We start from the raw sequence: 11,125 nt of genomic DNA, 5'->3' as shown, positions 1-11,125 counted from the left end.
TCTAGTACCAAAGTGGGTGCATGGTTCTAAAAGGCTGTGGCGAAGTTTAAGGTCAACTCTAACGTTAGCTAGCTAACAGAATTAGCATCCATCCTTCGCAAGTTCACAAGTCCGACTAAAGCTGCCACTGCCTGCCAGAAACCTTTGAAAACCAGTACAGTAACGCAAGCTAACTCAATCAATCACCATTCAAGCATGAGATAAGCCTGCATAATTTCTTGGTTAAATTAAACCAGATGGAGAATAAATATAAACTAAGGTAACTTAGTTAGCAGGCTAACAAGTGAAAAAGTGTCAGAGACAGTCCAGAAGAAGTGTCAGACTTAGCTAAGGTAGTTACCGTTATAGATACTGACAGTTAGCCAACTAGCTAAAACCATACATTTAGTTATATTCTGCAACAGCACTTCAGTAACCTAGCTAACATTACTATAGCCAGAGATAATACCTCAGAAAACAGTTAGTCAGCTAACGGTCATTAGCTATCTAACATTAGCTACCTACCTAATTATGATAAGACTATCTACTTAACCTGAATGACCATCACATTCGTAATTAGTACTTAACGTTTTCAGTCAGCCAAAACACCCTTAACACGGATCCCAAACCGGCTGTGCGCATGCGCCATTGTGCATTTTTGCATTTTGTCCCCCCACACCAAATGCGATCATGACACGCAGGTTAAAATATCAAAACAAAATCTGAACCAATTACATTAATTTGGGGACAGGTTGAAAAGTATTAAAACATTAATGGCAATTTAGCTAGCTAGCTTGCACTTGCTTGCTAATTTGTCCTATTTAGCTAGCTTGGTGTTGGTTTGGGTTCCGTGTTAGTCTGTCGAAATAAGGTTAGCCATTTTCCACTCGTCAGTCACTGTCGCACTAGAACGTTTGCAAGCATCCTTGTGGACTTCACACTGATGGTGGGATAACTAACCCACTGGCTGGGTCAAATATCCATAACTCAACCTTAATAACCCAGCACCAATAACTCAACCTTGCTGTATTTACAACACACACAACAAACTGAAAAACAACCCAACTACTGACCCACTTGACCTGCAACCCAGCAATTGGGTCATCCCAACAACCCAACATTTTTCGTGTGTGTAATTTACATCTCGAAGCCATGCACGCAAGATGCCTTGACCTGTCTGGTGCACACATTTCTCTGTCCTCAATTTGATTGAAAGACTCACTGTATTTTTCCCTTGTAGCCAATTGCTTCTAGAAAGAGAAGGAACACATGATCAATATGAGCTAGCTGCTAGTTTAAAGCAAGGAAAATATCTAGCTAATTATTTAAAATAATGAATGTATGAGATAGCAACATTTGAGAATACATGCATTTACTTACCTTATCAGTCAAATAGTGTGAGTGAGTGCACCAAACATATTTCCAGGGTGTTGATGCATCCTCCCAAAACAGCCTCTTCCAACACCAAAAGTTTTGCTTTGATGTCAAATTAACTTATATATTTGTTAGCAACCTACAAACCTTAGCTCTTGTGCTAGCTAACATGCTACTGAACCGTGTTTAGGCAAGGTATGTGTTAGGTAGCTAGGTTGCTAGCTACCTATCACATGAATTGTACAAAAATATGCTAGCCCCAGCAAGTCAGTCAGTGGCGCTGACCGATTGAAACTGGTATCAACAAAATTTTTCAAATTTATCAGGAAGTTAGACACACACCAGACAACTGTGATTGGTGCAGATCCGACCAAATCAGAACCAATTATTGACGTCTATGTATGGTGCAGATTCGGTTCATGCCAGACTTTGGAAGGTGCTCACTGGGAGTCTACTATTGTTTACTATCGTCTAAACACCCACTCCCTTAATATCAAAATGTAAATGTATGATATCTCACCGGACTCACCCTAGGTTAGGGTCAATTCAAATTAAATTCAGGAACAAAGAGAAATTGTGATGGAATTGACCCTAACCCGTATCTCTCCCAAATACACTCCCTCAATCCATACCTGTCTCCCTCCTCTGTCGCTAAGTCAAGTACTCTAATTCAGTTGGTAGAGCATGGTGCTTACATTACCAGGATAGTGAGTTTGATTCCCAGGACCACCCATATGTAAAATGTATGCACGTATGACTGAAAGGCACTATGGATAAAAGCATCTGCTAAATGGCATCTATTATTATATTTTCCTGTCCCCTCCCCTCCATCCCTTTAAGCTTTATTAGGATATTCCTCCCCATGCCTCGTGTCTTCAGGCTGGTTGTTTTGACTCGCTCATTCTCCTTGGCTCTCCTGCTCCTGCGTTTCAATCGGTGACGTCACTTACTCTGAGACCTTGAAGTAGTAGTTCCTCTTGCTCTGCAAGGGCTGCGGCTTTTGTGGAGCGATGGGTAATGACGCTTCGAGGGTGACTGTTGTTGATGTGTGCAGAGGGTCCCTGGTTGGCGCCCTGGTATGGGCGAGGGGACGGTTTAATGTTATACTGTTACATTGATGCTGTTGACCCGGATCACTGGTTGCTGCGGAAAAGGAGGAGGTCAAAAGGGTGTAACGGATGTGAAACGCTAGCTTAGTTAGCGATGGTTCGCGCTAAATAGCGTTTCAATCGGTGACGTCACTTGCTCTGAGACCTTGAAGTAGTAGTTCCCCTTGCTCTGCAAGGGCGATGGGTAACGATGCTTCAAGGGTGACTGTTGTTGATGTGTGCAGAGGGTCCCTGGTTTGCGCCCGGGTATGGGCGAGGGGACGGTTTAAGGTTATACTGTTACACCAACACAGAATTTATATAACTTCGTAGCTTTAGAAGACAGACACAGACCGACTGACTGACTGCATCAATCAGCCAGCCAGACAGACAGTTATAGCCACACAGACCGACATATATAATGTAAATAATGACTTCTTGATAATTTCTTCTTCTTCCAGCTCTCTGCTGAGTCCCCACAGGCCCTCTGGGCTACACCAGATGTTCTTCCAGTTCCACCATGTCCACTCCTACCCCCTCCTCAGACAGCCATGCTGATACCTCCACACACACACAAACCTCTCTCCCCTGGACCCAGCCCTAGCTCCTGGCCAAGCGACTGCCCCAGCCCCCCAGGGAGGTTTTTAATGCCCCACAAAGGGCACAAATTGGTAGATGTTTAAAATAAAAAGACGTTGAATATCCCTTTAAGAATAGGGAAGTTATTGGTCTTTGGAAGGTGTGTAAATACACTCAGTCACTACAAAGATACAGGCGTCTTTCTTAACTCAGTTGACAGAGAGGAAAGACACTACTCACAATGATGTCTATGGTGATTTTAAAACAGTTACAGTTTAATGGTTGTGATATGATAAAACTGAGGATGGACAAACAACATTGTAGTTACTCCACAATACTAACCTAAATGACAGAGTGAAAAGAAAGCCTGCACTGAATGAAAAATATTCCAAAACATGCATCCTGTTTGCAACAAGTCACTTATGTAATACTGCTAAAAATGTGGCAAAGAAATACACATTTTGTTCCTGAATACAAAGCATTATGTTTGGGGAAAATCCAACACTACACATCACTGAATACCACTTCATATTTTCAAGCATGGAGGTGGCTGCATCATGTTATGGGTATGCTTGTCATCGGACTTGGGAGTCCTTGCAGAAAATGTGCAATAAGGGGTATGAAGAATTTGTGAAGGAACTGTAGATGTGAAAAAATGACTAAAATTTCTTAAAGAGATATAACCTCATGACATGATGGAAGACAAAAAGGCACAGACACTGAAAGGCACAAGGAGAGGAAAAAATATTTTAATAGTGTCAACACAAAAAATATTTTTATAAAATGTTACATTTTAAAACATTGGTATTACTGCAGTAATTTGTAAACACAGACTTTCTACACAGTAACATGATAGTTTAACCCTCACACACCCTGAATGAACAGTCAGGCCGGGATTCAGTCCGAAACTGCGTTGTAGCACGTTTGACATTTAAAGGTAATTTCTCATTGAACCAACCTCTCCAGCTTTTACCATGAATGTGATCTCTGGGACCATTGCCTTTAAATGGAATGAACAAGGCTATACACATCTAACAACAGACCTCATTACAAAACAACCATTGTTCACTGAAGCAAAGACAAAGGCTCCGTCCCAATGGCCCCCTATTCCCTATATAGTACACTACTTTTGACCATAGTGCACGAAATATGGAATAGGGTGTCATTTGGGACAGTGATACAAGGACAATGAATAGTAAGCGCTGCTGTTCTAGAAAAGTAGTCACAGATAGGAGACGAATGGTTAGGAAGTGATCGAGAGAAAAAACCTGACATGTTTGCAGTGTTCTCAAACACTCACCTAGCCAAAGATTTTGATAACTAAATCCCTTCCATCTGTAACCTAACTCTATAAATAAAGTGTATTATTCTCATTAAATTGAATAAAGGTAAAAGACATAGACGATGACAGTCTTCTCAACCAAGGCCGGATTCAATCCGAAACTTGTTGCAGCGTGGTTGTTGTTTAAAAGTAATTTCCATGTTGCAGCTTTTAGTAGTACTATTAAAAAAAGTCAAGTGGAACAAAAACACACAAGAAAGTAATAAAGCTACATATATGGTCAGTTCCAGGGTCCGTGCCCATCCCTTGAATGCGATCTCTGCAAACGTGGGGATATTGCCTTTAAAAGCTGCATTGTCTACAAGCAGGATCAGATTGAATCCCAGCCCAAGTCTCCTCAATAGAAAAGGGCATTACTGGTTTTTAGTGAAGACATGTCTCAGGTATAAAACGTTTAAAGGATGCGTTGTTGTTCTTGTGCTTCTAGAAGATAGAAATAAAAGGACGTGATGAATGATGCTATATGTCCTACGCTGAGTAAGATTTATCAGTGTGTGTGTTTGTGTGTGTGCCATCTGATGTACATATTGGTTTTGTGCCTGTCTTCATCATCCATATAACCCTCAGCCTTGTGTGTGTTCATATCTGTGTTCGCATATGTGTTTGTGTGTGTTCGTGTGAATGTTTGCCCTCTGTCTTTTCATGTGTTTTCGTGTGTGTAAAGAGAGCACTGTGTAATCCATTACCCTGTATCACCTGTGTGTGATTAAGCTTACAGTAGTTATATTGTTCCTTTTGTACTCCAGTGTTTATATGAGTATATGTGTGTTTTTGAGCATGTGCTGTGTGTGTGTGTGTGTGTGTGTGTGCGTGTGCGTGCATGCATGCAAATGAATGGGTGAGCGCGTGCATGTATGGGTGTGTATTGGGGTATAACGGTGGCAGTACAGGGACCTCGGGTCGTACTATGAACTTTAATGAAAACATTTTTTTTTAAATATATGCTATGCCTATGCTGCGATGTATGCCTCAAGTAATTCTGTACTGAAAAAAAAACAACATTTCTGGCTATTCCCTTAAAACAAATACAGCCTATGCGCACATTGTAATCAAAATTGTGATCTTAATTGGTGCACTTAAAAACTGTCATTTTGTGAGGCGCAGCCGGGAACTAGTTCTGTACAATGGCGAAAATTAATTTGCCAATTCACACTCTGTTACCACAGATGAATGGACCTCCAGGTATACAGAGCTACTTAACAGTGACAGCCCATTACATTACCCCGGAGTGGGAGATGAGAAGTACTGTGCTACAGACATGCTCTCTTTATGAGTCACACAAGTGAAATATTTTTCTCTTTGTAAGAAAAATATTATTAGCATAGACCTATACAATGTCTGAGCCATTTTTACACATTGATTTCACACGCATATTGCACTTTATTTTAAAATGTAGTTTTGATGAGTAATCATGTGCATACCGAACCGTGGGTTTGGTAAACCATTACACCTCTTGTGTGTACATTTCTGTGTGTGTGTGTTCAGAGCAGCCTGCCCAGTACCACTCCCTCTCTGTGTCGTGCCTCTCCTCTGATGATCTCCAGGAAGCCTAGTTTAGTCAGGAAGTCCAGCCTCATGCGATCTGTAGGCTGCATCTCACAGAACACACCATGAGAACCTGTAACACACACACACACACACACACACACCACACGTGCACACACACACAGAGAGAGACAAAGAGTGAATAAGATGATCGTTGATAGAAATATGAGAGCGAGCAGAGAAGAGAAAGTAGAACATGTGTCAAACTCATTCCATGAAGGAAATAACAAAACAAAAAATCTCAGCCATCCGTGGAATGAGTTTGACACCCCTAAACTAGAACAACCAGAAAGACAAAGGTTACCTCCCAAATGGCACCATATTCCCTACATAGTGCACTACCTTTAACCAGTGTGCTTACATTTGTCCTGTTTCACACATGTACGAGTGTCTAACCTGTACAAGTCTGTAGTGTGAAATGGAAATCTGCCAGGAATCAGCCATTATTGACGCCGACCCTGGAGCAATTTGGGTTATGTGCCTTTCTCAAGGTCAGATCGATATATTTTTCACCTAGTCGGCTCTGGGATTCAAAGTAGCAATCTTGCGATTACTGTCCAACGGTCTAACCACTAGGCTACCTGCCGCCCTACACTCTAGGTTTTTCGGTTTGTCGGTTTTCGGTTTGTCCCCATAGGGGAACCTTTTTTGGTGCTAGGTAGAACCTTTTGAAGAGTTCTTCCAAGAACCCTCTATAAAACGATTCTACCAGGAACCATTTTATCATCTTACGTTTCTTCCTAGAGCCTTCTATGAAGGGTTCTACCTACTACAGTGAACTATAGTATAAATATAGTAGTAAAATAAAACTGCAGATTGTAGTATAGTGTAGTATTTACTATAGTATTTTAGATTTATTATCTTTGACATAGAAGTGAAGGCTTTCTACTTGAGGAAACCTACTGGAGAAATACTAAAAAAGAGCATATTTCCATAACTTGTAGGTAGGTAAGACTGGGGTCAATGCAGATAGTCTGGGTAGCTATTTGGTTAACTATTTAACTAAATATTTATCAGACTTATGGCTTGGGTTAGAAGCTGTTCTGGGTCCTGTTGGTTCCTGAATTGGTGCATCGGTAACGCTTACCATGCAGTAACAGAGAAAACAGTCTATGACTTGGGTGGCTGCAGTCGGTCAATTTTTAAGCCCTTATATTTTTATCTGTTTAACACTTTTTTTGGTTACTATATGATTCTATATGTGTTATTTCACAGCTTCACTAGTATTCTACATTTCTACAATGTAGAAAATAGTACAAATAAAGAAAAACTCTTTAATGAGTTGGTGTCCAAAACGTTTGACTGGTACTATAGGTCAGATTAAAAATCTATTTTATCCATTTTGAATTCAGGTTTTAACAAATCTGGAATACATTTTTTTTAATTTAACCTTTATTTAACCAGGTAGGCTAGGTGAGAACAAGTTCTCATTTGCAACTGCGACCTGGCCAAGATAAATCGTAGCAATTCGACACATAAAACAACAGAGTTACACATGGAATAAACAAAACATACAGTCAATAATACAGTAGAACAAAATAAAGACTTTTTGTTATGTGCAAATGAGGTAAGTTAAGGAAATAAATAGGCCATGGTGGCGAAGTAGTTACAATATATCAATTAAACACTGGAATGGTAGATTGGCAGAAGATGAATGTGCAGGTAGAGATACTGGGGTGCAAAGGAGCAAAATAAATAAATACCAGTATAGGGATGAGGTAGGTAGATAGATGGACAGTTTACAGATAGGCTATGTACAGGTGCAGTGATCTGTATGCTGGTCTGACAGCTGGTGCTTAAAGCTAGTGAGGGAGATGTGAGACTTGTTGTGATATAGGAAGCCGATTCTAGATTTAATTTTGGATTGGAGATGCTTAATGTGAGTCTGGAAGGAGAGTTTACAGTCTAACCAGACACCCAGGTATTTGTAGTTGTCCACGTATTCTAAGTCAGAGCTGTCCAGAGTAGTCATGCTGGACGGGCGAGCAGGTGCGGGCAGCGATCGATTGAAAAGCATGCATTTAGTTTTACTTGCGTTTAAGAGCAGTTGGAGGCCACGGAAGGAGAGTTGTATGACATTGAAGCTCGTCTGGAGGTTAGTTAACACAGTGTCCAAGGAGGGGCCAGAAGTATGCAGAATGGTGTCGTCTGCGTAGAGGTGGATCAAAGAAATACCAGCACCAAGAGCAACAACATTGATGTATATAGAAAAGAGAGTCGGCCCGAGAATTGAACCCTGTGGCACACCCATAGAGACTGTCAGAGGTCCGGACAACAGGCCCTCCGATTTGACACACTGAACTCTATCAGAGAAGTAGTTGGTAAATCAGGTGAGGCAATCATTTGAGAAACCAAGGCTGTCGAGTCTGCCAATAAGAATGTTGTGATTGACAGAGTCGAAAGCCTTGGTCAGGTCGATGAATACGGCTGCACAGTAATGTCTCTTATCGATGGTGGTTATGATGTCGTTTAGAACCTTGAGCGTGGCTGAGGTGCACCCATGACCAGCTCTGAAACCAGATTGCATAGCGGAGAAGGTATGGTGAGATTCGAAATGGTCAGTAATCTGTTTGTTAACTTGGCTTTCGAAGACCTTAGAAAGACAGTGTAGGATAGATATAGCTCTGTAGCAGTTTGGGTCTAGTGTGTCACCCCCTTTGAAGAGGGGATGACCACGGCAGCTTTCCAATCTTTGGGAATCTCAGACGATACGAAAGAGCGGTTGAACAGGCTAGCAATAGGGGTTGCAACAATTGACAGATAATTTTAGAAAGAGAGGGTCCAGATTGTCTCGCCCGGCTGATTTGTTGGGGTCCAGATTTTGCAGCTCTTTCAGAACATCAGCTATCTGGATTTGGGTGGGGGTTTTGGCGGGTTGCTGTGGAGGGTGCCGGGGTAGGGGTAGCATGTCTAAAGCATTGCCAGCCGTAGAGAAATGCTTATTGAAATTATCAATTATAGTGGATTTATCGGTGGTGACAGTGTTTCCTAGCCTCAGAGCAGTGGGCAGCTGGGAGGAGGTGCTCTTATTCTCCATGGACTTTACAGTGTCCCAGAACTATTTTGAGTTAGTACTACAGGATGCAAATTTCTGTTTTAAAAATCTTGCCTTAGCTTTTTTAACTGCCTGTGTATATTTGTTTCTAACTTCCCTGAAAATTTGCATATCACGGGGGCTACTCGATGCTAATACAGAACGCCACAGCATGTTTTTGTGCTGGTCAAGGGCAGACAGGTCTGGCGTGAACCAAGAACTATATCAATTCCTAGTTCTACATTTTTTGAGAGGGGTATTCTTATTTAATAACCTCTAGTGACACCCCATCCCGTGAACGGGACCGTTATCATCATCTGACACTAATTAACATAACGCAATGGACATAACTCTTCCAAGAAAATCTTCCTATTCATGAATATCACAAGTGAAATATATTGGAACACAGCTTAGCCTTTTGTTAATCACCCTGTCATCTCAGATTTGCAAAATATGCTTTACAGCCAACGCTCGACAAGCATTTGTGTAAGTTTATCATAGCCTAGCATAGCATTATGCCTTGCTAGCAGCAGGCAAACTTGTCACGGAAATCAGAAAAGCAATCAAATTAAATCGTTTACCTTTGATGAACTTCAGATGTTTTCACTCACGTTTCACTCACGAGACTCCCAGGTAGACAGCCAAAGTTCATTTTTACCCAAAATATTATTTTTGTAGGCAAAATAGCTCCGTTTGTTCTTCACGTTTGGCTGAGAAATCACCCGGAAATTGTGGTCACCACAACGCCGAAAAATATTCCAAATTAGCTCCATAATATCAACAGAAACATGGCAAACGTTGTTTAGAATCCATCCTCAAGGTGTTTTTCTAATATCTATTCGATAATATCGGGAAAATTCGTTATGAGTAATGGCTACCTCTGTATTTAATGCGAGAACCTCTCTCGGAGCCACCATGTGACCACTTACGCAATGTGGCTGCCTACAGCTATTCTTCAACAGAAAAGCAATGCTGTAGACACCTTGGGGAATACGTAGAAAGCGGAAGCTCGTTGATGGTACATTCACAGCTGAATAGGGAGTCATTGGAATGCAGCGCTTTCAAAACCTGGGGCACTTCCGGATTGGATTTTTCTCAGGCTTTCGCCTGCAACATCAGTGCTGTTATACTCACAGACAATATCTTTACAGTTTTGGAAACGTTACAGTGTTTTCTATCCAAAGCTGTCAATTATATGCATATTCTAGAATCTTTTCCTGACAAAATATCCAGTTTAAAACGTTTTTTTTTCTCCAAAAATGAAAATACTCCCCCCTAACACCAACGGGTTAAGACGGTGAGGAAGGCACTTTTAAAGAATAGCCAGGCATCATCTACTGACGGGATGAGGTCAATGTCATTCCAGGATACCCCGGCCACGTCGATTAGAAAGGCCTGCTCGCAGAAGTGTTTCAGGGAGAGTTTGACAGTGATGAGGGGTGGTCGTTTGGTCGCAGACCCATTACGGATGCAGGCAATGAGGAAGTGATCGCTGAGATCTTGATTGAAAACAGCAGAGGTGTATTTGGAGGGCAAATTAGTTAGAATGACATCTATGAGGGTGCCCGTGTTTACTGATTTGGGGTTGTACCTGGTAGGTTCATTGATAACTTGTGTGAGATTGAGGGCATCAAGCTTAGTTTGTAGGATGGCCGGGGTGTTAAAAGCATGTCCCAGTTTAGGTCACCTAGTAGCATGAGCTCAGAAGATAGATGGGGGGCAATCAGTTCACATATGGTATCGAGGGCATAGCTGGGGGCAGAGGGAGGTCTATAGCAAGCAGCAACAGTGAGAAACTTGTTTCTGGAAAGGTGAATTTTTAGAAGTAGAAGCTCAAATTGTTTGGGTACAGACTTAGTAATACAGAACCCTGCAGGCTATCTATCTTTGCAGTGGATCTCAACACCGCCCCCTTTGGCAGTTCTATCTTGGCGGAAAACGTTTTCAGGGTTTTTGGTGGTTTTCCTAAGCCAGGATTCAGACACGGCTAAGACATATGGGTTGGCAGAGTGTGCTAAAGCAATGAGTAACTCAAACTTAGGGAGTAGGCTTCTAATGTTAACATGCATGAAACCAAGGCTTTTACATTTACAGAAATCAACGAATGAGAGCACCTGGGGGGTGGGAGTGGAGCTAGGCACTGCAGGGCCTGGATTAACCTCCACGTCACCAGAGGAACAGAGG

At 41.7% G+C, this 11,125-nt stretch overlaps 1 protein-coding gene across 1 annotated transcript in view; it reads right to left on the bottom strand.

Moving 5' to 3' along the window:
- Positions 1 to 3,747: 3,747 nt before the first annotated feature.
- si:dkey-183c6.8 (protein O-GlcNAcase) overlaps positions 3,748 to 11,125 on the bottom strand; it is a 60,190-nt gene continuing 52,812 nt past the window's right edge. The window contains exon 18 of the mRNA XM_064940104.1: positions 3,748 to 5,980. Coding sequence (XP_064796176.1) covers positions 5,844 to 5,980 — 137 coding nt within the window. The 3' untranslated portion in view covers positions 3,748 to 5,843. The remainder of the gene's footprint in view (positions 5,981 to 11,125) is intronic.

Source organism: Oncorhynchus masou, chromosome 27 (genome assembly GCF_036934945.1).
Source record: "Oncorhynchus masou masou isolate Uvic2021 chromosome 27, UVic_Omas_1.1, whole genome shotgun sequence".
In the NCBI taxonomy this organism is placed as follows: Eukaryota; Metazoa; Chordata; class Actinopteri; order Salmoniformes; family Salmonidae; genus Oncorhynchus; species Oncorhynchus masou.
Note: the sequence above shows the minus strand (reverse complement) of the source record. Positions and strands in the feature narration are given on the sequence as shown.